The 24,184-nt window shown below is 46.7% G+C and overlaps 1 protein-coding gene across 7 annotated transcripts in view; it reads left to right on the top strand.

Moving 5' to 3' along the window:
- Positions 1-24,184, top strand: part of PDE1B (phosphodiesterase 1B) — a 128,264-nt gene that overhangs the window by 92,226 nt on the left and 11,854 nt on the right. For all 7 annotated transcript variants that reach the window (XM_082208389.1, XM_082208386.1, XM_082208385.1 and 4 more), the window contains 7 exons: positions 14,236-14,349; positions 15,117-15,299; positions 16,275-16,341; positions 17,072-17,188; positions 18,443-18,583; positions 20,307-20,407; positions 21,286-21,411. In XM_082208389.1, the coding sequence (XP_082064515.1) occupies positions 14,236-14,349; positions 15,117-15,299; positions 16,275-16,341; positions 17,072-17,188; positions 18,443-18,583; positions 20,307-20,407; positions 21,286-21,411 (849 nt within the window). The remainder of the gene's footprint in view (positions 1-14,235; positions 14,350-15,116; positions 15,300-16,274; positions 16,342-17,071; positions 17,189-18,442; positions 18,584-20,306; positions 20,408-21,285; positions 21,412-24,184) is intronic.

The following is a 24,184-nucleotide window of genomic DNA, read 5'->3' as shown; positions in this document are numbered from 1 at the left end:
GGCTCATCCACACTTACCTTTTGCCCCACACTTTATAGGCACAGATGCATGCTTTCCCCTGTCTGCGTTCAAGCACTGTTTTGCTTTTTGCCTTTTCATAGAATCATAGAATCATAGAATCATAGAGTTGGAAGAGGCCACAAGGGCCATCGAGTCCAACCCCCTGCCAAGCAGGAAACACCATCAGAGCACTCCTGACATATGGTTGTCAAGCCTCTGCTTAAAGACCTCCAAAGTAGGAGACTCCACCACACTCCTTGGCAGCAAATTCCACTGTCGAACAGCTCTTACTGTCAGGAAGTTCTTCCTAATGTTTAGGTGGAATCTTCTTTCTTGTAGTTTGGATCCATTGCTCCGTGTCCGCTTCTCCGGAGCAGCAGAAAACAACCTTTCTCCCTCCTCTATGTGACATCCTTTTATATATTTGAACATGGCTATCATATCACCCCTTAACCTCCTCTTCTCCAGGCTAAACATGCCCAGCTCCCTTAGCCGTTCCTCATAAGGCATCGTTTCCAGGCCTTTGACCATTTTGGTTGCCCTCCTCTGGACACGTTCCAGTTTGTCAGTGTCCTTCTTGAATTGTGGTGCCCAGAACTGGACACAGTACTCCAGGTGTGGTCTGACCAGAGCAGAATACAGTGGCACTATTACTTCCCTTGATCTAGATGCTATACTCCTATTCATGCAGCCCAGAATTGCATTGGCTTTTTTAGCTGCCGCGTCACACTGTTGGCTCATGTCAAGTTTGTGGTCAACCAAGACTCCTAGATCCTTTTCACATGTACTGCTCTCAAGCCAGGTGTCCCCCATCTTGTATTTGTGCCTCTCATTTTTTTTGCCCAAGTGCAATACTTTACATTTCTCCCTGTTAAAATTCATCTTGTTTATTTTTGCCCAGTTCTCTAATCTGTCAAGGTCGTTTTGAAGTGTGATCCTGTCCTCTGGGGTGTTAGCCACCCCTCCCAGTTTGGTGTCATCTGCAAATTTGATCAGGATGCCCTTGAGTCCATCATCCAAGTCGTTGATAAAGATGTTGAATAAGACCGGGCCCAAGACAGAACCCTGTGGCACCCCACTAGTCACTCTTTTCCAGGATGAAGAGGAACCATTGATGAGCACCCTTTGGGTTCGGTCAGCCAGCCAGTTACAAATCCACTGAGTGGTAGCATAGTCAAGACCGCATTTTACCAGCTTCTTTACAAGAATATCATGGGGCACCTTGTCAAATGCCTTGCTGAAATCAAGGTAGGCTACATCCACTGCGTTCCCTTCATCTACCAGGCTTGTAATTCTGTCAAAAAATGAGATCAGGTTAGTCTGACATGACTTATTTTTCAGAAATCCATGCTGACTATTGGTGATCACAGCATTCCTTTCTAGGTGCTCACAGACTGTTTGCTTAATGATCTGTTCCAGAATCTTCCCTGGTATTGATGTCAGACTGACTGGGCGGTAATTATTTGGGTCCTCTCTTTTCCCCTTTTTGAAAATAGGGACAACATTTGCCCTCCTCCAGTCTGCCGGGACTTCGCCTGTTCTCCAGGAATTCTCAAAGATGACTGCCAGTGGTTCTGAGATCACATCTGCCAGTTCTTTTAATACTCTTGGATGCAGTTCATCTGGCCCTGGAGACTTGAATACATCTAAACTAGCCAAATATTCTTGTACTATCTCCTTAGTTATTCTGGGCTGTGTTTCCTTTGCTGAATCATTTGCTCCAAATTCTTCAGGTCGGGCATTGTTTTCTTTATTGGAAAAGACTGAGGCAAAGAAGGCATTGAGTAGTTCAGCCCTTTCTGTGTCCCCTGTTTGCATTTCACCATCTTCTCCTCTGAGTGACCCCACTGTTTCTTTGTTCTTCCTTTTGCTACGAACATACCCATAAAAGCCTTTTTTGTTGCTTTTAACCTCTCTAGCAAGCCTGAGTTCATTCTGTGCTTTAGCTTTTCTGACTTTGTGTCTACACGTGCTGGCTATTTGTTTGAATTCTTCTTTGGTGGTTTCCCCCCTTTTCAATTTTTTGTACACATCCTTTTTTAATCTTAATTCAGTTAAAAGTTCTTTAGATAGCCACCCTGGCTTCTTTAGGCACCTTCCATGTTTCCGTCTCATTGGTATTGCCTGACGTTGTGCTTTTAGTATCTCCCTCTTAACAAACTCCCAGCCATCATGAACTCCCTTTCCTTTTAGTATTGTTGTCCATGGGATCTCACCCAGCACTTCCCTAAGTTTTATGAAGTCGGCTTTCTTAAAGTCAAGAAATTGAGTCCTAGTATGCTTGGCTACTCCTTTCCGCTGTATAGTAAACTTCAGAAGAGCATGATCACTCGCGCCTAATGATCCTTCCACTTCTACCCCACTAACCAGGTCATCAACATTGGTTAGGACCAGATCTAAAATGGCTGTTCCTCTTGTTGCTTCTCCCACTTTCTGGACAATGAAGTTGTCTGCAAGGCCAGTGAGGAATCTGTTTGACCTTATGCTCTTGGCTGAGTTTGACGTCCAACAAATATCTGGGTAATTGAAGTCCCCCATTACTACTATCTCCCTTCCTTTTGCATGCTTGGCCATCTGTTCCAGGAAGGCATCATCTATGTCCTCCGTTTGGCTTGGGGATCTATAGTAAACTCCCACAATGAGGTCTCTGTTATTCTTCTCTCCCTTAATTTTGACCCAAATGCTCTCACTTTGGCTTTGAGGATCTAAATCTTGGATCTCTTCACAGGAATACACATCCCTGACATATAACGCCACTCCTCCTCCTTTCTTGTCTGGTCTGTTTCTCTGAAATAGATTGTATCCCCCCATTATTACATTCCAATCGTGGGACTTATCCCACCAGGTTTCAGTGATGCCTATTATGTCATATTTAGTTTGCTGTACCAAGAGCTCAAGCTCATCTTGTTTATTTCCCATGCTTTGCGCATTAGTGTACAGACATTGAAGTCCATTAATCATTCCCCCGTGTCTCTTATTTAAGGATTTTTTCCTCCCACCACTAGGTCCGTGTGCTGTTTTCTCCATTTGGTCTATGACATTTGGATGATCATCATCATTAATTGATAGACTCCTACCTTCAGGAGCACTGTCTCCCTCCCCCACATTAGTCAGTTTAAAGCCCTCCTGATGAGGTTTCTGAGATTTTTTGCAAAAACATTTCTCCCAACCGTTGTGAGATGCAGCCCATCACTTGCCAGAAGTCCATCTTCAAGAAACTGCAGTCCGTGATCTAAGAATCCAAACCGTTCCTGTTTAAACCATTTGCGAAGCCAGCTGTTCACTTCCACTATTTTCCCCTCTCTCCCTGGGCCACGTCGTTCAACTGGGAGGACAGATGAGATGACAATTTGTGCATTTAGTTGCTTCAATTTCCTGCCGAGAGCCTCGTAGTCACTTTTGATCTTCTGGAGGCTATTGCTTGCAGTGTCGTTGGTTCCCACATGAACCAAGAGGAAGGGGTATTTGTCAGTGGGTTTTATGATTCCTTGCAGTCGTTCAGTTACATCTTGGATCTTAGCCCCGGGGAGACAGCACACTTCCCGAGACATCTTGTCAGGCCCACAGATCACTGCTTCTGTTCCCCTCAGTAGGGAATCCCCTATCACCACTACACGCCTCCTCTTGGGTTTGGTCGGGTTTTGGTTGGGTTTGGTTGGGTTTTGCCCCACCACTTTCCCAAAGAAAACCTACTCTTTACAGTAATGCTGAATTGGGGTTTTCTGTGAATTGCCGTTGGCTCTGGTTCAGCAGTAAAGGGAGGGTTTTCTTGAGGTAAGCGCTGGTTGGGGTGGGTGGTGGAGGAAGCACTCAGACACAGAGCTTTAAAGTGTAGACTTGGTCTTAGAAACATGGCACGGAAGGAGGTCTGGATGAGCCCTGATAGCCTTATTTAATCCACTTTAAATACACAAACCTGAATAATAATAATAATAATAATAATAATAATAATAATAATAATAATTTATTATTTATACCCTGCCCATCTCGCTGGGTTTCCCCAGCCACTCTGGGCGGCTTCCAAAAGAATATTAAAATACTGTGATACATCAAACATTAAAAGCTTCCCTAAACAGGGCTGCCTTCAGATGTCTTCTAAAAGTCTGGTGCAGTGGTGCCCTGCAAGACGAATGCCTCGCAAGACGGAAAACTCGCTAGATGAAAGAGTTTTCCGTTTTGGAGGTGCTTCGCAAAATGAATTTCCTATGGGCTTGCTTCGCAAGACGACAATGTCTTGCGAGTTCCTGCTGGTTCCCCCCCCCTTTTCTAAGCCGCTAAGCCGCTTATCAGCTGATCCGATCAGCAGATAAGCTGCTAAAAGCCGCTAATAGCGCTAATAGCGCTAATCCGCTAATTCTTCAATGGGCTTGCTTCGCAAGACGAAGAAACCGCTAGACGAAGAGAATCACAGAACGGATTCTTTTCGTCTTGCGAGGCACCACTGTAGTTGTTGTTTTCTTTGACATCTGGTGGGAGGGCGTTCCACAGGGAGGGCGCCACTACCGAGAAGGCCCTCTGCCTGGTTCCCTGTAACTTGGCTTCTCGCAGTGAGGGAACCGCCAGAAGGCCCTCGGTGCTGGACCTCAGTGTCCAGGTAGAACGATGGAGGTGGAGACGCTCCTTCAGGTATACTGGACCGAGGCCTGAAGCTTGGATATATACTTCAATCCCTTCCACAAAATACTGAAGGTCTGGAGGCCCCTTAAAACATGTACAGCAGCTAGCACCATGGCTTACAAGAGGGATGGGAAACTTTTGGCCCTCCTGATGTTGCCAGATGCCAGCTCCCATATGCAGCCCTCCCCCTACATATAGCAGAAAGTGGTAACTCCAGGAACCCCCACCCCCACCCCTGGTTTGTTATATAAAATTGGCAATTAGCCGTTGTTGGGTGGTTGCTGTTAATCCTGCGTGGCAGCCTTCCTCTTTTGCCTGCTTTTGTGTTAGGAAAGACTCTCCAGGAAATTCATGGGCCATCTCCCCCTTTCTCCTGTGCACTCTTTATTTTCTAATGTTTGATCAGCTTGCTTAATTAAAACCCTGTTCATTATACAGAGCTCAGGGCTGCCCTTTGTTCTCACAGAGCAAAACACTTGCTGCTGTATTATTCCCCACATGGCTGGAGACTTGTCAAAACAGATCTCTTTGAGATCCCATACTATTTGGGAATGGCTTCAGCCCAGAGGCACTTATGTATCACCATCTCCATCCTTCTCTTTTAGCTAGAGAACTCAGGCCAGCATACGTTGTTCTCCTTTCCACCTGACTTATCTTTACAACAACCCTGTGAGGGAGATTGGGCTGAAAGAGGCCCTTGGCCCAAGGCTACTCATTAGGCTGGAGCAGCCAATGTTCTGCTGTCCAGGTGGTGTTTGACCTCAACCCTCATCATCGCTGACCATTGGCCATGCTCCCTCGTCATTATAATTCTTGCACTGCTTCACTCCCAGTGGGTGATGCTACATGCGCAGTGGTATCACTGGTTTCCCAGCCCTTCGCGTTCTTCCGCATGACTTGCTTACAGGATTCGTGTGACTCGACCGGAGGCAGCAGTAATTGCTCAAATGCATGAGCCTGGGCTCTGTAATTGAATTTGCAGTCCCTAATCTGATTGCCAGGTGCTGGTTAACACGCTCAAGGCCCTGCAATGGCATTAGGGGGCTCCTCAGTCATTTCCCAGCCTTGTAGCTGGCCAGGAAAATGCATCTCTCCCCCCCCCCCCACTTCAACGCTGCCCTGACTCAGAGCCATCTGGATTTGCAAAGTGGAAAGAAAGTCTTTGAAATGCTGCAGTGTGACACTGATGTATGCATGAATGTCTTCGAAGCTCCTAGACAAAGGAGCATATGGAACTGTTTTATAATGACTTGGATTGTTAGTCTATCCAGTTCAGAATTGCCTTTCCCTGATCAGCAGGGCCTCTCCAGGGCTTCAGGCAGGAGTCTTTCCCAGCCCTACTTTAGTGATGCTGAGGACTGAACCCTGGGACCTTTTGCACATACAGCATTTTCTCAACACAATTCAGAAATCCCAACCAGCTCTTCCAAATCCAGCAGAATCCCAGGTAACTGAGTGATTCCTAAACCAGACAGGGTTAACATCTTCAGCCTCAGTCTCTTCCAGGCGTGTGTGTGAGACTTGGAAGTCGTATTCCAGGCAATGTGACCAATAAGAGTGTGCATTCTAAGAATGTAAAAAGAGCCCTGCTAGATCAGGCCAAAGGAGCCCCATCTACTCTGTTGTTACAATGACCAGCCAGATGCCCGTGAGAAGCTGGCAAGTAAGAAGGAACCTGAGCTCAACAGCACTTGCCATTCCCAGCAACTGGTACTCGGAGGCATACTGCCTCCAACGGCGGAGGTGAAATATAGCCACCTTACAAACATTAAGTGCTGACATTCATACTATCTCATTTCCTATTAAAATATGGATTTTTAGATTCTTTTTTAAATATAAAAGCCCTCCCCTTCCTCCCACTGTACCCCCTCTGCCTCCTTTATCCTGACAAGAACCCTGTGAGGCAGAATAGGCTGCCAGGTCACTCAGGGTCCCCTGGTGAGAATCGCAGCTGAGTGAGGATCCCAGTTTGACTACTGTGCTACACTGGCTTTCCTTGCCACAAAGAGCCAAGGCTGTTAACTGCACTGGACCAAAAGTGGATTGTAATGGTAGTGAGGCCTGTGCAGAAGACCTATCCATTGGGCATTCATCCTTGCAGCTGTTGTCAGGTGATGGCAGTTGCTTATTGAACAGTCATTCTGATTTCTTCGTTGGGAAGGTAAATGCTGCTGCTGCTGCGCCAAAGAAGTGCAATCCCACACTTCTCAGTGCATTCCCCTTAATGTATAAAGTCTGATCTTTAGGGGAAGTGGGCTTCTTGTGCAAGACCCCCCCCCCGACTAACTATAACTGTGCAAGCTGAATTTGCCACAAGGCAGCTGAATCCAACCCCAAAGCAGTGACAGTCTGGAAGCGCCCTTGCTCAGACACCCTTCCCTCACCCCTTCTGTAGTGGCACAGGGCTGTAGGGAGGCTTGATGTAGAGAACAGGCACTTCCAGGATTGACTGTGCAGAAAGATCACCTGCTAGGTAATGGGTAATCTCCTGGCCTGGTGGCTTTTAGGAGCCTTGGGCATTTTCAGAAGACTGCATCACACACCTCCCTACATGTGTCCATCTCTGCTCAGTAACTTGAGTCTCTCAGGCCGTTGCCATGGTAATAGAACACCGCAGCAAAGCCCATAAGAGCAAACAGATTCCTAGTGTAGGAACTCAGCCGGCTGGAGTGAAAACCCACTGAAACCATTCCCCTTTGTTTGTGCTTGAGGAGACTGCTGGGGAGGCACAGATAGTTGAGAGGACCTAGGCAAACTCCCCTCCACTTGCCCAGGAACACCTGAATCCCACTCCCCACCTCCCATGCACAGTGCATTGCACTGGTGGTGCTGAGCAGCGCCACTGAGCATATCTGAGCATCTTTGCCATTGGAAACCCTTCCCTAGGCATCTGTGGGTCATGTAAATCCGTTCCTGTGGGAGAACAGCCAGCAATGGCATTTTTATTTTAAGGAGGCAAGGCCTGTGCAAAGCAAAATAATCCCCCCTCTGGGATGCATTTTGTTAAGGAGGAGAGCGCTGACTCCTTAGCCTCCACAAGGAATGACGAGACCACTGAGAAGCAAGAAGAAAGCAGATGGCTTTGTCTTCTCCTTCTCTTTTGACTCTTGTTGTCCCAGCCTAGCCTGCAGCACAGATCTCTCTGCTTTGGAGTGCCAGCCGGGGAATTGGCTAAGTGGCTCTTTATGCGCAATTGCTATTCCCTTGGCCAGCCGGGGCACCAACCTGCCCTTTCAAGAAAGCAATAAAAGGCCAGCTGGTCCCCTGTTTGTGAAATGCAAGCCAGGTCTTTGCTGCAGAGGAAGTGGGAGAGAGTTGGCGTACAAGACACGCAAAGAAAGACTTCAGCTTGAAGGAGCCTGAAGCAATTCTGCATCTGCGTGGGAGATGATTTAAACAGGTGTGCAGGTGTTGTGTGATGCTTTAAGAGGGGGAAGAGCATACATCCACTGCAGAAGGCAAAAGGGAGCTTGGATACAAATGGCAAGTCTAGCTCAATACTGGAGAGGCAGAAATTAGACCACCTTTTTCTTTGCCATGCTATGCTAACCTGTGGTTTGCCGTCATGGCATTGAAGGAGAAGAGTGGCTCAAGAGAGCCAGTATGGTGCAATGGTTAGTGTTGAACTGTGACCTGGGAGATCAAGGTTCAAATCCCCACTCAGCCATGAAGCTCACTGGGTGTGACCTTGAACTGGTCACCATTTCTCAGCCTAACCCACCTCACAGGGTTGTGGGGAGGAGGAAGTGGGGAGGAGAACCACGCACACCACCTTGAGCTCCTTAGATTCTTTGATAAACAACAGTAACAAACAAACATAGTACCACACAGACCAAGATCTGTTTCTTACCTGCATTTCAGGGGGTTGGACCAGATGACCCCCCTGGGGTCTCTTCCAACTAATTCTATGATTCTACCTAGGCTGCAATCCTAACCATGCCTGCTCAGAAGCAAGTCCTGTTGAATTCAGTAGGACTTGCTCTCAGTGAAATGGGGTTAGGATTACCATCTTAGAATCAGGAAGACCAAGTATTTTAAAAAGACTGGAATAACTTTCTAACATATTTGAGAGATCACTGTAAACAGCTGAAATCATTGGCAGGAATGCATTCACACTTGTAATGTAACATGGATTTGGGATACTATTTTTATATAACAGATAGATTACAGAAAATATGCAGGAATAAAATTTAGAATTGGAACCCATGGAGGGAAGGAAGGAGGTCTCAAGATTCGAAAGAACCTTTTTTTAAAAAAAAGTGTTATACTGTTATGTTTATGGTGTATAACTTTTACGTAATAGATAGATAGATAGATAGATAGATAGATAGATAGATAGCCATCTTAGGTGTTAAACCTGTTTCTCGGCCATGTGAACACTCAGCTTTGATTCAACACAATTCAGCACAGATCCTAATTCACCAACTCAGTGAAAACTAAGCCGATAAAACAAGGCTGTTTTATATTAAAATGATAAAATACACACATAAAGCCCAAAGCATATGAAGACTAGCAAATGATGCATGTATAACCTTAACCTGCAAATCAAACTGATCCATTATGCTTTCCTATACCTTTAATTGTTCACTAACTTGGCCCAATTGATTATTCTTGTTTTGAGTCCACCTATTCCAGTTACTGAAAATAAAATAAAAAAGTAGGTCACCACCAACAGTGAAAGAATGGTTAGCAAAAACAATTGGAAGGTAGAAATGATGTATAAATTTACAGAATTCATTAGACTGAGACAAGATTCACAAGAGAAATTTTTAAAAACAAGTGGAATCCTCTAATTGAATTTATGAAGAATAAATATAACATAAATGACAATGACTAGAATAGCTTCTCTATGTGGTAGGTATATACATACTGTTTTGTTTTTAAACTGTTTTAATATCCATGCTATTTCTTGTTCTTCTTTTTTTCCAAGAGGAAATTATAAAGCAAGATGCTTATACAAATTCCAAAGATATTGGTGAGAATGTTGGCAATTTGCAAAGTGACCCTGTATAGTTGATAATACTTACCCAATCTGTCCTGCAGAAAAACAGCAAAACCAAGTCATGGCTTAGTGCAGGGATGCTAATTTGCGGCTTCTTTCCTTGTATATTTTAATTAAGGGTGTCTTGATGCTCTGATGCTCTAGTGATGTGATGGAATTGTTTTTGTGTATTGTAATGGTGTATGGATTTTATAGTTGATGTCATAGTTGTACTTGTAATCAGCTCAAAAAGCATTCTGACTTAACAGATAAATGAAGTAACACAACATAAAATGTTTAAGACATGTTTGCATCAAGGAATGCTTAATTTCCCACAGGGGTGGATCTATCATGAAACTAATGAAGCTTCAGCTTCAGGGACCCTCATCCCGGAGGGGCCCCAGAAGTGACTTTAGTCCACGTTGCTTAAAATTTTGGCTCTCATAGACTCAATTTGTGGAGGAAGTGGTGTGTGGCATCTGAGGTTGACTACAAAATGGCGGCTACCTCCCCACCAGGGAAGACCTATACTAAGAACAAGGGGGGAAGAAAGAGCTACATCGGGATCTGCTGCCCCTGTGGATCCTGCCACTTGAGGCAGTCACCTCACGTTGCCTCATGGGTGGGCCGGCCCTGGCAGGGGGTCAACTCTGAGCAGGACTAACATTTGATATAACCCCATATTCATTTATGACTGCTATATGCCGCCCTATAGCATAGTTTTCTAGGTGGCTTGTAAGAAATAGGTTTAAAAACAATTTAAATACAAAATAAAACATAAAACCATAAAAGAAAAGGGAATAGAATCCCTACATCAATAGAACTAAACTGAAACCCACTGTGTTCCTAAAGTTAAAGCACAGGTGTTTTTTTTAAATGGAGACCTAGAGTACCTATTTTTAAAGCCACCCCCATTTGCTCCCACAATTTCAGTCGGAAACACTCCACTCTCTTCTTTGTGCATGTTTGTTTTCCTGCCCCAATTACGGTACTTCCATGCTCCAAGCTCCTGATAGATGAATTTTAACAGGGAGAAATGTAAAGTATTGCACTTGGGCAAAGAAAATGAGAGGCACAAATACAAGATGGGGGACACCTGGCTTGAGAGCAGTACATGTGAAAAGGATCTAGGAGTCTTGGTTGACCACAAACTTGACATGAGCCAACAGTGTGACGCGGCAGCTAAAAAAGCCAATGCAATTCTGGGATCCATCAATAGGAGTATAGCATCTAGATCAAGGGAAGTAATAGTGCCACTGTATTCTGCTCTGGTCAGACCTCACCTGGAGTACTGTGTCCAGTTCTGGGCACCACAATTCAAGAAGGACACTGACAAACTGGAACGTGTCCAGAGGAGGGCAACCAAAATGGTCAAAGGCCTGGAAACGATGCCTTATGAGGAACGGCTAAGGGAGCTGGGCATGTTTGGCCTGGAGAAGAGGAGGTTAAGGGGTGATATGATAGCCATGTTCAAATATATAAAAGGATGTCACATAGAGGAGGGAGAAAGGTTGTTTTCTGCTGCTCCAGAGAAGCGGACACGGAGCAATGGATCCAAACTACATGAAAGAAGATTCCACCTAAACATTAGGAAGAACTTCCTGACAGTAAGAGCTGTTCGACAGTGGAATTTGCTGCCAAGGAGTGTGGTGGAGTCTCCTACTTTGGAGGTCTTTAAGTAGAGGCTTGACAACCATATGTCAGGAGTGCTCTGATGGTGTTTCCTGCTTGGCAGGGGGTTGGACTCGATGGCCCTTGTGGTCTCTTCCAACTCTATGATTCTATGATTCTATGTGACTCCCCAAACACTCCAGAGAGATTCTTAGCTATCAGAAGACCTATCTCCTCTCATTATCTCCCATTGTTGGAACATTAACCTCCAGCAATCAGTCAAACAAAGAAGAGGTTAGCCAGTTGCCTTATATCACCTCTGAAAACATAGCAATAAAAGAAACACAGAAAAAGGGAAACAACTTCTCATTCGGCAGTTGTGGCAAAGAGTTATTCTTTGAGGGCAGAAAGGCATGTTTGGAGAAACCTAGGACTGGCATCAAAAATGGCAGGCCTTGTTGAGATCCCTTTCTTGTTCTAACTCATCACGCTACAAGTTGCTTCAATTTTTCCCACATCACATCCTTGGCTTCCATGGGTAGAGAAGTGCAGGATGGCAGAGACAGCCAATGTGGGAGTCTTCTAGGTGTTGGGGGACCACAGAACTGTGTCTTATGGAAGGAGAGAATTCAATTATAGGTTGCATCAACAGAGGTCTAGTGTCCAGATCAAGGGAAGTAATAGTACCATCCTATTCTGCCTTGGTCAGTCCACACCTGACCACCCACAACTGTGTCCAGGGTGCCACAATTTAAGAAGGATATTGACAAGCTGGAACGTGTGCAGAGGAGGGAAACCAAGATAATCAAGTGTATGGAAACCAAGACTTATGAGGAGTGGTTGCAGGAGGTGGGTATGTTTATCCTGGAAAAGAGGAGATTGGGAGAAGATAAGATAGCCATCTTAAAATATCTCAAGGGTTGTCACATGGAAGATGGAGTAAACTTGTTTTCTCCTGCTCCAGAGGATAGGATGTGAATCAATGGCTTCAAGTTACAAGAAGGGAGATTCTGACTAAACACCAGGAAGAACATTCTGGCAGTAAGAGCTGTTTGACAGTGGAACCATCTCCCTCAGGAAGTTGTAGGCTCTCCTTCGTTGGAGGTTTTTAAGCAGAGGTTGTATGGCCACCTGTCATGGATGCTTTAGAGAGCCAGTGTGGTGTAGTGGTTAAGAGCGGTAGTCACGTAATCTGGGAAACCGGGTTCATGTCTCCGCTCCTCCACATGCAGCTGCTGGGTGACCTTGGGCCAGTCACACTTCTCTGAAGTCTCTCAGCCCCACTCACCTCACAGAGTGTTTGTTGTGGGGGAGGAAGGGAAAGGAGAATGTTAGCCGCTTTGAGCATAGGCGCCGACTCCATGGGGCCTGAGGGGGCCCGAGCCCCCTCAAAAATTCGTTTGGGGGGGCTCTGCCCCCCCAATAATCTCGGGCGCCCCTCCAGCAGAGCGCCATCGCCACCCCTCCCCCAGCCCAAAATGCACAGGGTCGGGCTGCATGCCTCCTGCCCTCCCTCCCGAGCAAAAGCTCCACCCAATTTCCTTCGGAGCTGATTAATAGGCGCAGCACGCTCTCCCCTATTCGCTCACGAGGAGGCGGTGCCACTTTATTTGCATATTCATGAGCTTATTTATTATTCATGAGCTTTCATTTATTATTCATTATTTATTATTCATGGGCTCCCCCAATATTTTTTATAAGTCGGCGCCCCTGGCTTTGAGACTCCTGAAGGGGAGTGAAAGGCGGGATATCAAATCCAAACTCTTCTTCTTCTTCTTCTTCTTTAGCTGAGATTCCTGCATGTCAGGGACATCCGGCTCCCAAGAGGCTGTGGGGGAAAAAACTAGCAGTGATCTACTAGTTTGGGGCAGCAGGGAACCCAAAGTTGTTGAGCTTTTTTTAGGGAGGGGGGACCCAAGTACTAAATACGCTAACCGGGTACTAAACACAGCAGCGGTTACTTCCTCTTCTGTCTTTGTGGTCGTGCGCGAATGAAGGGCAGAGCAAGGGGACAGGGCTGGATGCTCTTTTTCCCCTACAGAGGAAAATGAGTTCACGACTGATCGCTAGCATAAGGGGATCGACCTGTTGATCACGGCCAGCCAGTTGGACATCCCTGCATTAGATGATCCTTGGGGATCCTTCCAACTCTACAATTCTATGATTCAGCTCAGCATGGAACTTCTAGTTTTGGTGGCAGGCCTGTGTTTTTCTTAACAGGTAGCTTTGCTCCACAGGAAACAACATGGGGTGTGTGTGTGTGGTTTTTACCATTTCATTAAAAGGATAATCATGCTGTAATGATCTCTACTCATTTGGTTCTCCTGAAGTGTTCAGTGTTTTTACATTAATGTCCTTCAAGCGGAACAATAGGGCTGATTAACCGGAAATGAAACATTATGGACCACACACCCAGCTGAGCTTGATGGCTTGTTATTAACTAGTGATGTGCCCCATCAAGGGAGCAGATGGCCCAAAGTGCATTGCTCAACATGCCATTTTCAGCTGCATTGTCAGGCTCTCAACACAGGAGAGCCATCTTGCATCAGGGCGAAGCACAACCAACAGAGAGAAGCCAGGAAACTGGCTGTTGCGTATATGAGTGAGGCACTGCAACAGAGTGGTCCAGTGTGGCGTTATTCTGTTCAGGGTTCCAGTCACTCCATTCCATCCCTTCTCCTGCTAGAGTTCTTCTCCCCACCTGCTTAATAGCCATTCAGCATTCCATGCCTACTGAGCATGCTCAGTCCTCATTGGGCTGTTTTTGATCCATAATTCATTTTTCAGTTTCTTTTTTGTGGAATGGGGTTTGGACACATATCTGCCCAATTCAGCTACCACATTATCACAGCAACTGAGTGATTTCACTGGTGTGAATTCCATTGGCTCCGTTTCTCCCTAGCAGTCCCTCACAAGGTAATGATGGGAGTGGGCTGCCCTTTGATGGATGACCCAGAGAGCCCTGCAAGGTTCTGCTTCCCCGTTACTCATTTCCTCCTTCCCTGTGTTTCCATTTCCCCCTCCAGGCTGCGGTACATGGTGAAACAGTTGGAGACGGGAGAAGTGAATCTGGTGGAGCTGAAGAAGAACTTGGAATATACTGCTTCATTGCTGGAAGCTGTCTACATTGATGAGACCAGGTGAGGCTGTGGGGCTCGTGTGTCTTGCCTGACCCCTTTTCCAGAGAGGACCCAGAAATAAGCACTGAGCTAGCCACTGGTTAAAGTGCAGAGCCTGCAAGTCTAGGGAGACTGTTTCAGAAGCTCAGGTGGGTGTTTTGCATGCTGTCGGAAACAGTTCAGTAGTGTTGGGACCTGACCCTGAGTCAGATGAGGGGAGGCAGTTCCCTGTAGACCCCAGTACAAACTCCCCTCTAGTACTGACTCTGGGATTGCCACTGTAAAGAGCACACTATCCTTGGGCCCCACTCATTTATAAACCCTTTCCCTGTGCCCAAACTTCACCTATGCCACAGGACTCACCATCTCCCCCAAGCTAATCTCCTGGGCTGCATGAAGCATCTCTAATTTGCAGGGTGTCTCTGGAGGCTCAGGAGAATTTGATCTTATCCTCTTCCCTACCTCAGTTTGTTTCTGCATAAGGAATAGCAGACCTTTACAGCCTGTTGGAAGCTGTTCAGTTTAGAGAACTTAGGAGGAAATAAGTGCAGCCTGTTGAACTGGCCAGCGAAGCATCCCTGAAACTGAATCTTGTAATCACAGCTTTTCCAAAAGTCAGAATTTTATATGCCAGAATTTGGCCAATTTCCAGATTATTTCTCTTCCTCTTCCCTTTCTCCTTCTTCCTCATTCTCCCTCTCAGTTTTAACTGCAGTTCTGCTTCTCTTTGCAGTGCCTTTCTCACTAAAAGGCTCACTGCTCCTCACCGCTCATTTTTCCTGTTCCAGGCAGATCTTGGACACGGAAGATGAACTCCAGGAGATCAAGTCTGATGCAGTTCCCTCTGAGGTGCGGGACTGGCTGGCCTCCACCTTCACGCAGCAGACCCGCGCCAAGGGACGTCGATCCGAGGAGAAGCCCAAGTTCCGCAGCATTGTGCATGCTGTTCAAGCTGGCATCTTTGTTGAGAGGTCTGGACGGAGTGCCGTGTGTGTGTGTGTGTGTGTGTGTGTGTGTGTGTGCGCTGGAACAGGGCTGCTCCAGATGGGGGCGGTCCTCCATCTGCTTCATGCATTGGTCTAGTACATTGGCCCAATGAGTGGGTCCTGCCCCACAACTGCACCTTGTTGGTGACTATATCAGGGTGCCCTGGCTATCATTTGGAAAGGGAAGGAGTAAGAAGTACCAGGGACTCAGCTATACAGCTGTAAATAAAATGTTTTAAGTGTGTTGTCTCATGCAATATACAAATGTGACACTAGATGGCAATGGTGAGTTATGACAAATTCAGTATAGTTTTCAAAACGTTTTTTAAAAAGGCATTTTCACAGTGTTTTTTATATATGTGTGTAGATTCCACCTGGGTTGAGCAAGCAGGAGGAGGAGGTGGAAGGCAGCAGAGCCAGATAGATAGAGGAAGGGCAAAGATAACATATAACCAGGGTGGGGAACATGAGGCCTTGTGGACCAAATGCATCCCTCCAGTCTTCTCTGTGTGGCTAGTGGAACTCTCCACAGGCAACGCCAGTTCTCCTTTGACCACACTCTTCACCAGCCCTGCTTCACACCCCCTTCAATTGTTTTGCCTGGCTGGAGCCTGTCCATGAGCTGTGAGAACGCCTCTTCTTTCCCTGCAAAGAGGACAGAGAAAGGCAACACGTACAGCCATTGACCCACCCACTTTTAGCCCTGGCCCCCAGGCTGAAAAAAGGGCTCCCCAACCTGATCTATAAGGTGCAAAGATTGAAAGTCAAGTCCCATTTGAATTTCCTGGGTTTGGAAGGATTGAGGTCTGCTGGCCTGGTGTGTAAGGAGAGGGTCTTGGATGCAGCATTTTATCCAGCACTCAGACATCTGGATACGCAGTGGGGTTTGGGAGGTGTCTCTATGGGGATGCAGTCCAGATGTTCCATGGAGAGCCTGACCTGCTGTTATCTGCTCTGCAGGATGTTCCGTCGGACTTACACGGCGGTGGGGCCGAACTATTCTCCCTCTGTCATCAACTGCCTAAAGGTAATGCAGCTCTAGTAGGGGGATGCTGGACTTACTGCCCAATCCTGCCCATGTCTACTCAGAAGTAAGCCCACTGAGTTTAAGAGGGCTCACTCCCAGGTAGGTGTGTGTAGGATTGCAGCCTTAACTTCGTTTGCTTCCTTCCTTGACGTGATGCTTCTGCACCTGCCCCAACCTCTCAAGCTGGGAGTTATTCACTGTGCTTTCTGGGGGGCAAAAAATTAGAAGGCTGGTGTTCATGCTGTGGGTCCCAGCACAAAATGGCTGCCATGAACAGCAAAAAGAAGGAGTCCTGATGGTACTCTGTTCCAATGGATACTGTCCCAAAAAAGGCACTGGCTGTTTATACCCTGACCCATTTTCTGTGATCAAGTTGCATGAGTCAAGGAAACTTTCCTAGCTTTCCTCCTTTGTTTTGCCATAACTTTTTAAAAGAGAGACACTGGAGCTGAAAGCGGTGGTTTTTTATCAGGAATTAATGGCCTATAATTTTGTTGGATGTGTAGGGGACCAGCTACAGCTCATCACTGCAAAAGCAAAATGCTCTTTGCACAGGCTTAAAGGAACTCTTTGTGGCAATACTTTTTGTTCAACATGCTCCAAAGTTGAGAGATGGAAGGTTTCCTTTCTTCTGATGCTCATTCTTTCTCCATCCTGTACCAGTTAAGTGCACTGTGCTCAGGACATAGTCCTCCTTTTTTACGTTTCTTTTTTGGCTTTTCTTGTGTAGACTCTTGACCTTTGGTTTTTTGACGTCTTTGCGCTGAATAAGGTGAGCGAGGACCACGCCTTGCGCACGATTGTCTTTGAACTGCTCACTCGCCACAACCTCAACAGCCGCTTCAAGGTAAGAAATGGCATGTGTATAATCACAGTGTTGTTATTATGATGATTTATTAAAGGGCTATTCCATTCCTCTTCCTACAAAATAAAGACTCCAGGGCACCAAACAAGCAGCTACCCTGAGCTCCAGAGCCCAAAAAGGAAAGCTTCTTCCAAGCCTGGGATGTTCTGTATTTGAAGGAAGTGGTCTTTTTGTTAAGGGGGCACCTTTTTAAGAACAGGTCATTCCTCATTCTGGAACGCCCCAGCCCCTTAGGACAGAGCAGATGCCCTTGAAGTTCATGCTGCCGTAGGGCATAAGGGTCATTGCTTATTTCAGACACATTCTGTTTTTCAAGAGGTTAGTGATGGGATAGTGCAGGTGGAGGACTCACATGCATTCTGGACAAGGAATATGACCGCCCTGCGATCTTCCACTTTTAAACTGTCTCTTTGCCAGTGTGTGTGTGTGTGTGTGTGTGCACGCGCGCTGGAATCTTAAGTGAAGACTGGAGGGTTCTGCATCAGAGCATAGATGTCAGCCTGTGACTTTTTTTGTAAGGATGGGTCCCACACGGCATACAAAAGATCCCAGGTTCAATCCCTGGCACATCTAGGTACTGGGAAAGAGCCGTGCTAGAGACCCTGTGGGAGCTAGGCAGTCAGTGGGAGTGGGTGGTGCTGTCGTCTAAACCACTGAGCCTCTTTGGCTTGCCAGTCGGTGAGCTCCTGTTGCTCTGTCCCAGCTCCTGCCAACCTAGCAGTTCGAAAGCACACTAGTGCAAGTAGATAAATAGCTACCACTATTAGTGGGAAGGTAAACAGTGTTTCCATGCGCTCTGGCACTCGTCACGGCGTCTTGTCACACCAGAAGCGGTTTAGTCCTGCTGGCCACATGACCCGGAAAGCTGTCTGTGGACAAACGCCAGCTCCCTTGGCCTGAAAGCGAGATGAGCATCGTAACCCCTTAGTCGCCTTTGACTGGACTTAACCATCCAGGGGTCCTTTACCTTTTACCATACGGAGTTAGATGGACTACCTAGGTATGAGACAGCATCCTATATCCTTGACTACTTCGAGTGCTCCCCCCCCCCCAGGGGGTATGCATATCCCTAAACATTTTGTGAATCTATGTTTGGCCTCATTGACGGGCAGTATTTCAATATGAGTAGGAAAATGAGAGTACTCCTAAACAATTTTTCTAGAAAAAAAGCACTGACTACTCCTATCCCCAAAGCTTTCCTGGAGCTACATTGTTAACCTTTTCCTTTATCTCTAGATCCCCACAGTGTACCTCATGACCTTCCTTGATGCGCTGGAGGCTGGTTACGGGAAATACAAGAACCCGTATCACAACCAGATACACGCTGCTGACGTCACCCAGACTGTGCACTGCTTCCTGCTTCGCACGGGCATGGTGGTGAGGGCACCATGTGGATATTCTGCCTGCTGGTTCTCTAACTGAGAAGTGTCTATGGTGCCATCTTGGAAAGCTCTTCTAGGTGTAGGCAAACTGGGAATCATGGGTTATTAATGCTCTTAGAAAGTGTGTTTCTCATCTTGGCCAAGTCCACCCCAGTAATGCAGTCGCAGAAATGAAGGGTACATCACATTATTAATGGCCCCAAGTCCTCTTTTACAGTCCATCTCTAGAAAATCTATATATGAAGCATTGACAGGGCTTTTATTTCAGTGGGAACTCACCAGAACTCAGTTCCAGCACCTCTCAGGTGGGTGCCATGATAAGAGAACAAGGGAGACATTCCTGCACCCCTTTTTCTAGGAAAATAGCAATGAGCATTGACATCAATAACATAGCGCCTCCTAGTGGCCTCCTTTGGTTTAACATAATGGCAGGAGCTGGAAAAGAGGTTTATTTCTGAAGGCAATGGTTCACTAAGCCAGACCCTTCTCTCCTCACCATCTCTTTCCTTGTTTGTTGCTGTGTTTTATTTCTAATAGAGACTCTATACCTTTAATAGCCATGCAACAGGCAGAAATCCAACCCGTAAAACTTGCAGTTATTGCAATGGCGATTTTTTTGCTTTATCTTCAGGTGCTGAAAGCACCTCTGTCAGTCGAAAAGAAGCCATAGTTCCTACTCTTCTTCCAGATTTCTCTACCTTGTGCTGGGTGTTCAGACGGCTTCTGCCTCTTACTGCATCAGCACTGCAATAGATTCCAGAGGGGTAGCTGGTTGGTTTCTTGGCAATGAAACAACAATAGAGTCTAGTGGCATCATAATAACGAACAAATGTATTGTGATCTCATGGATCAGAGCCCACGTCATCAGGTGAATGAAGAACCTGTGACACCCCAGATCCGATTGGACTCCAAGTCCCATCAGCCCCAGTCAGCGTGGTCTGTGGTTGTCCAAGTATGAGTGGGGTTGTAGTGCAGCAGTGCCTGGCCATAGCTGGGTGGTACAGCAGGTGGCAGTCCCAGGTTCCGTCCCCAGCATCTCCAGGTAAGGTCGGAAGAGATTCCCCATCGAAAATCCTAGAGAGCCGCTGCCAGTCAGGATAGACAGTACTGAGCTAGAGGGACCAATGGGATGCCTGGATGTGAAGCAATTTCCTATTTCTCTATGGAGGTCACAGGCTCCCCATCAGATGGCTTCATGCATCTGATGAAATGGGCTCTGGTCCACAGAAGTTTGTAATACAGCAAATCAGTAATTTAGCAGGGGTGGGAAACCGGAGACCTAGGAAACCTGAGGAAACTATATGCAACCTGAAGGATGCCCAAAGGGGTGTGTGCAGATATTAACTACTGTACAACAGTGAAAGTTATGTTTGTTGCTGCTCCTACGTTTGCCTCTGGCTCTGCCCATCACTGACATAAGCCTACAGGAAGGCTGCCCATAAGGAAACACGGCCATTGGGATGGAAAGGGGTCCCCGACCCTGGCCATTAGGAAGCCACCAAAGCACTATGCTATTCTGAGGGTGATCCATGACTATGGACTTGTTCACCCACACAGGAGAATATCCAACCAGGCAAAGAGATACGAGGCTAGAGGGAATCCATCCTGGTGAATACTCTGGTGCAAATAGTATTTTTCCTCCTCTGTCTCTGCTGCTGGGCAAGGGAGGGCTCCTCACAGGTTCCGATGGCATCTCCTGTTTCTGTCCCCCTTTGCAGCACTGCCTGACAGAGATTGAGGTCCTGGCCATTGTCTTTGCGGCAGCAATCCATGACTATGAGCACACAGGGACCACTAACAGCTTCCACATCCAAACCAAGTGAGCAATATGGATCTGTTTTGTGTGTGTGTGTGTGTGTGTGTGTGTGTGTGTGAGAGAGAGAGAGAGAGAGAGAGAGAGAGAGAGAGAGAGCTAGCTTATTGGTACAATGGGCAGCTATTATAAAAAAGTGAAAGAGAGTCTTTTGATGGCAGAGTGGTAGAGCATGTTCCAGTCCCTGACCTAGCATAGTAACAAACAAAAACAACCCCCCTCTGCAGTTTAAAAGGCCATGATGGTTTAATTAGCCAAAGGCCTGAGAGAAGGGGAATGTTTTTGACTGGCACCTGAAGATATGTAGCAAAGGCCCCAGACGGGCCTCCCTGGGGAGAGCATTCCATAAATGGAGGGTCACTGCAGAAAAGGCCCATTCTTGTGTTGCCACCCTCTGGACCTGTCTTAGAGGAGGCACATGAAGAAGGGCCTCGGTGTATGATCATATGGGGAGAGGCAGTCCTTGAGATATTTTGGTCCTGAGGCATTTAGGGCTTTGTAGATTGAAACCAGCAATTGGACTGGGCCCAGAAGCTAATTGGGTGCCAGTTGCCATTATTGAACTCAGTAGGGTTCAAATGAGATGGGGGCAAACTTGAATATGGTGGCTCTGCCTGTCATTGGTTCTGGCTTCACTTACCGTTGGGCGTCCACCTTACCAGCTTCAATGGGCTCCAACCACCACTTCAGCCAAGTCTGTGCAGGTCAAACTATACCCTCTGTTCAATGCTTAGAGTGTTGGACTATGGCACCTGATATTCACGTGGGTGCATGGGTGAAAATCAGAAGAGTTCGAATGTCTACCCCAATCCCTGTGAAACAAGACTGGAATTGGCATTGCTAAAGCTGCCTCTGAACTGTACTGTTGTTCTTCCCTTCCTCAGGTCAGACACGGCCATTTTGTACAATGACCGCTCGGTGCTTGAGAACCACCACATCAGTGCTGTCTTCCGCATGATGCAGGAGGATGAGATGAACATCCTCGTCAACCTGACCAAGGACGAATTCGTGTGAGACCTCGTCCTCCTCCTGCCTGCTGGATAGGACTCACTCTTGCTGAGGAAGATGTTGTCTTTGAATGGGGGGAATGGGGGGGACTCTCCTGGAGGGGGCAGACATTGTGGGAGAGTCAAGCCAATGGTTTGCAACCACTGCTGTCAGCTAAAGTGGATAGGCTTGTGGACACAGTGCCCTCTCATTGTGCAATGTTTACTTACTCAGAAAATGTCCTACTAAGTTGGGTGGGTTTAGCATTCCAGTTTTAAATACTTTGTTTTATTTAAGCTCATACGTGTTTCTGTTGAGCTCCTGATGGTCTCATTTCAGGTCCACACATCCAGTAGGCTTTGAATACACCACAGCAGGTATGGATAACCTTTGGCCTTCCAAATGTTGCTGAACTACATCTCTGTCATCTCTGGCCATTGGCCATGTTTGCTGAGGCTGATGGGAGTTGTGGTTGAACAACACCAGGAGGGCCAAGGTTCCCCACACCTGTGCTCTATATCACCAGCTGCTCCCAGTTCATTCACTGGACCCACTTTTGGTCTCCATGTCTCTTTTACCTATTGATCATGGACAGAGAACTTGTGACCCTTTAGATGTTGGAGTCAAACTCTGATTGGCTGCAGCCAGCATTGATTGCCAGTGGACAGGGATGATGGGAGTTGTAGTTTGGCAGCATCTGGAGGGGCATAGGTTCCTCACCCCGGCGGTTGAGGGTGATGACAGCAATACTGTAAGGACCAAGAAAACAGGAACTCATGACTTGTGCATCAATACATGAAGCAAGGGTCAGAATATTAGGCTTAATTCACAGAAGCAGCAAGTGAAGTGGTGAATTTGTTTCTGGACTTTACCACTGGATTGAAAACAATGGCATTTCCAGGAAATCCGTATGCTATAAATAGTATATAAATGGATTTGTTGCATGGGTTGATGAAGGCTGTGGCTCTCCCCTGCCTTCACCTGGAAATATACCCAGACTGCCAACTCACTACATAAAAAGAAAGCACTTGCAATGTAGGAAAAACCAGCTACTCTGGAGTCAAAGTACAGAGAACCTCATTTGTTCATTTCATGCACACATAGACTCAGAGGCTTGGAATTTATGATGAGACTTTTAGCTGGAGTCAGCTGGTGCAGGTGAGAAGGGCCTGAGCTTCTCCAGATCCCTTCTTCCAAATGTCTTTTCATGCTTGCCTCCTTGTCTCCCTGATTTCAACCCACATCACCTTCCTTGTTGTTGTTTAGTCATTTAGTCGTGTCTAACTCTTGGTGACCCCGTGGACCATAGCAGACCAGAGCATCACCTTGCTAGGCAGCACCCTGGGTTTGGAACCCTTTCCTGGCCCAAGACAGTTTCCAAACCCTTTTCATTACCCATATCCAGACCTGCTCCCTGACCAGACTCAAAAGCAACCCATGGGTTATTTCTGTAGGTCAACTTGACAGGGTCTATAGGCAGCTCACGTTTCATGATACATCACTTGGTTTTCCTGCAGGCCAGTCCTCACCCCTTTCACTTTCTGTGAGAATTCCCTATTTGCAGATTGTTCAGTTGCTTTATACTTGCATGGATCACACCACTTGGAGAAAAAAGAGGGGTATAGGAAAGACCCAGCTACACAGCTGCCCCCCTTCCATACACTTCTGATGGGGACCCATCATGATTGGCTTCCTCCTGGAACTTACAGGACACCCTTATGCATGCTGGGTAGCCAGACACTTTGTAACGATGGTCTGGATGTGCCTATACATGGAAGAAGTGTGATTACATCTTTTGTTCAGTCCTAAGAAATGGTAGATGAAGGGAACGCAGTGGATGTAGCCTACCTTGATTTCAGCAAGGCATTTGACAAGGTGCCCCATGATATTCTTGTAAAGAAGCTGGTAAAATGCGGTCTTGACTATGCTACCACTCAGTGGATTTGTAACTGGCTGACTGACCGAACCCAAAGGGTGCTCATCAATGGTTCCTCTTCATCCTGGAGAAGAGTGACTAGTGGGGTGCCACAGGGTTCTGTCTTGGGCCCGGTCTTATTCAACATCTTTATCAACGACTTGGATGATGGACTCAAGGGCATCCTGATCAAATTTGCAGATGACACCAAACTGGGAGGGGTGGCTAACACCCCAGAGGACAGGATCACACTTCAAAACGACCTTGACAGATTAGAGAACTGGGCAAAAACAAACAAGATTAACTTTAACAGGGGGAAATGTAAAGTATTGCACTTGGGCAAAAAAAATGAGAGGCACAAATACAAGATGGGTGACACCTGGCTTGAGAGCAGTACATGTGAAAAGGATCTAGGAGTCTTGGTTGACCACAAACTTGACATGAGCCAACAGTGTGACGCGGCAGCTAAAAAAGCCAATGCAATTCTGGGCTGTATCAATAGGAGTATAGCATCTAGATCAAGGGAAGTAATAGTGCCACTGTATTCTGCTCTGGTCAGACCACACCTGGAGTACTGTGTCCAGTTCTGGGCACCACAATTCAAGAAGGACACTGACAAACTGGAACGTGTCCAGAAGAGGGCAACCAAAATGGTCAAAGGCCTGGAAACGATGCCTTATGAGGAACGGCTAAGGGAGCTGGGCATGTTTAGCCTGGAGAAGAGGAGGTTAAGGGGTGATATGATAGCCATGTTCAAATATATAAAAGGATGTCACATAGAGGAGGGAGAAAGGTTGTTTTCTGCTGCTCCAGAGAAGCGGACACGGAGCAATGGATCCAAACTACAAGAAAGAAGATTCCACCTAAACATTAGGAAGAAC

This window comes from Podarcis vaucheri (genome assembly GCF_965113315.1).
Source record: "Podarcis vaucheri genome assembly, chromosome: 2".
In the NCBI taxonomy this organism is placed as follows: domain Eukaryota; kingdom Metazoa; phylum Chordata; class Lepidosauria; order Squamata; family Lacertidae; genus Podarcis; species Podarcis vaucheri.
The sequence above is the reverse complement of the archived record's forward strand: the minus strand, read 5'-3'. Positions and strand labels throughout refer to the sequence as shown.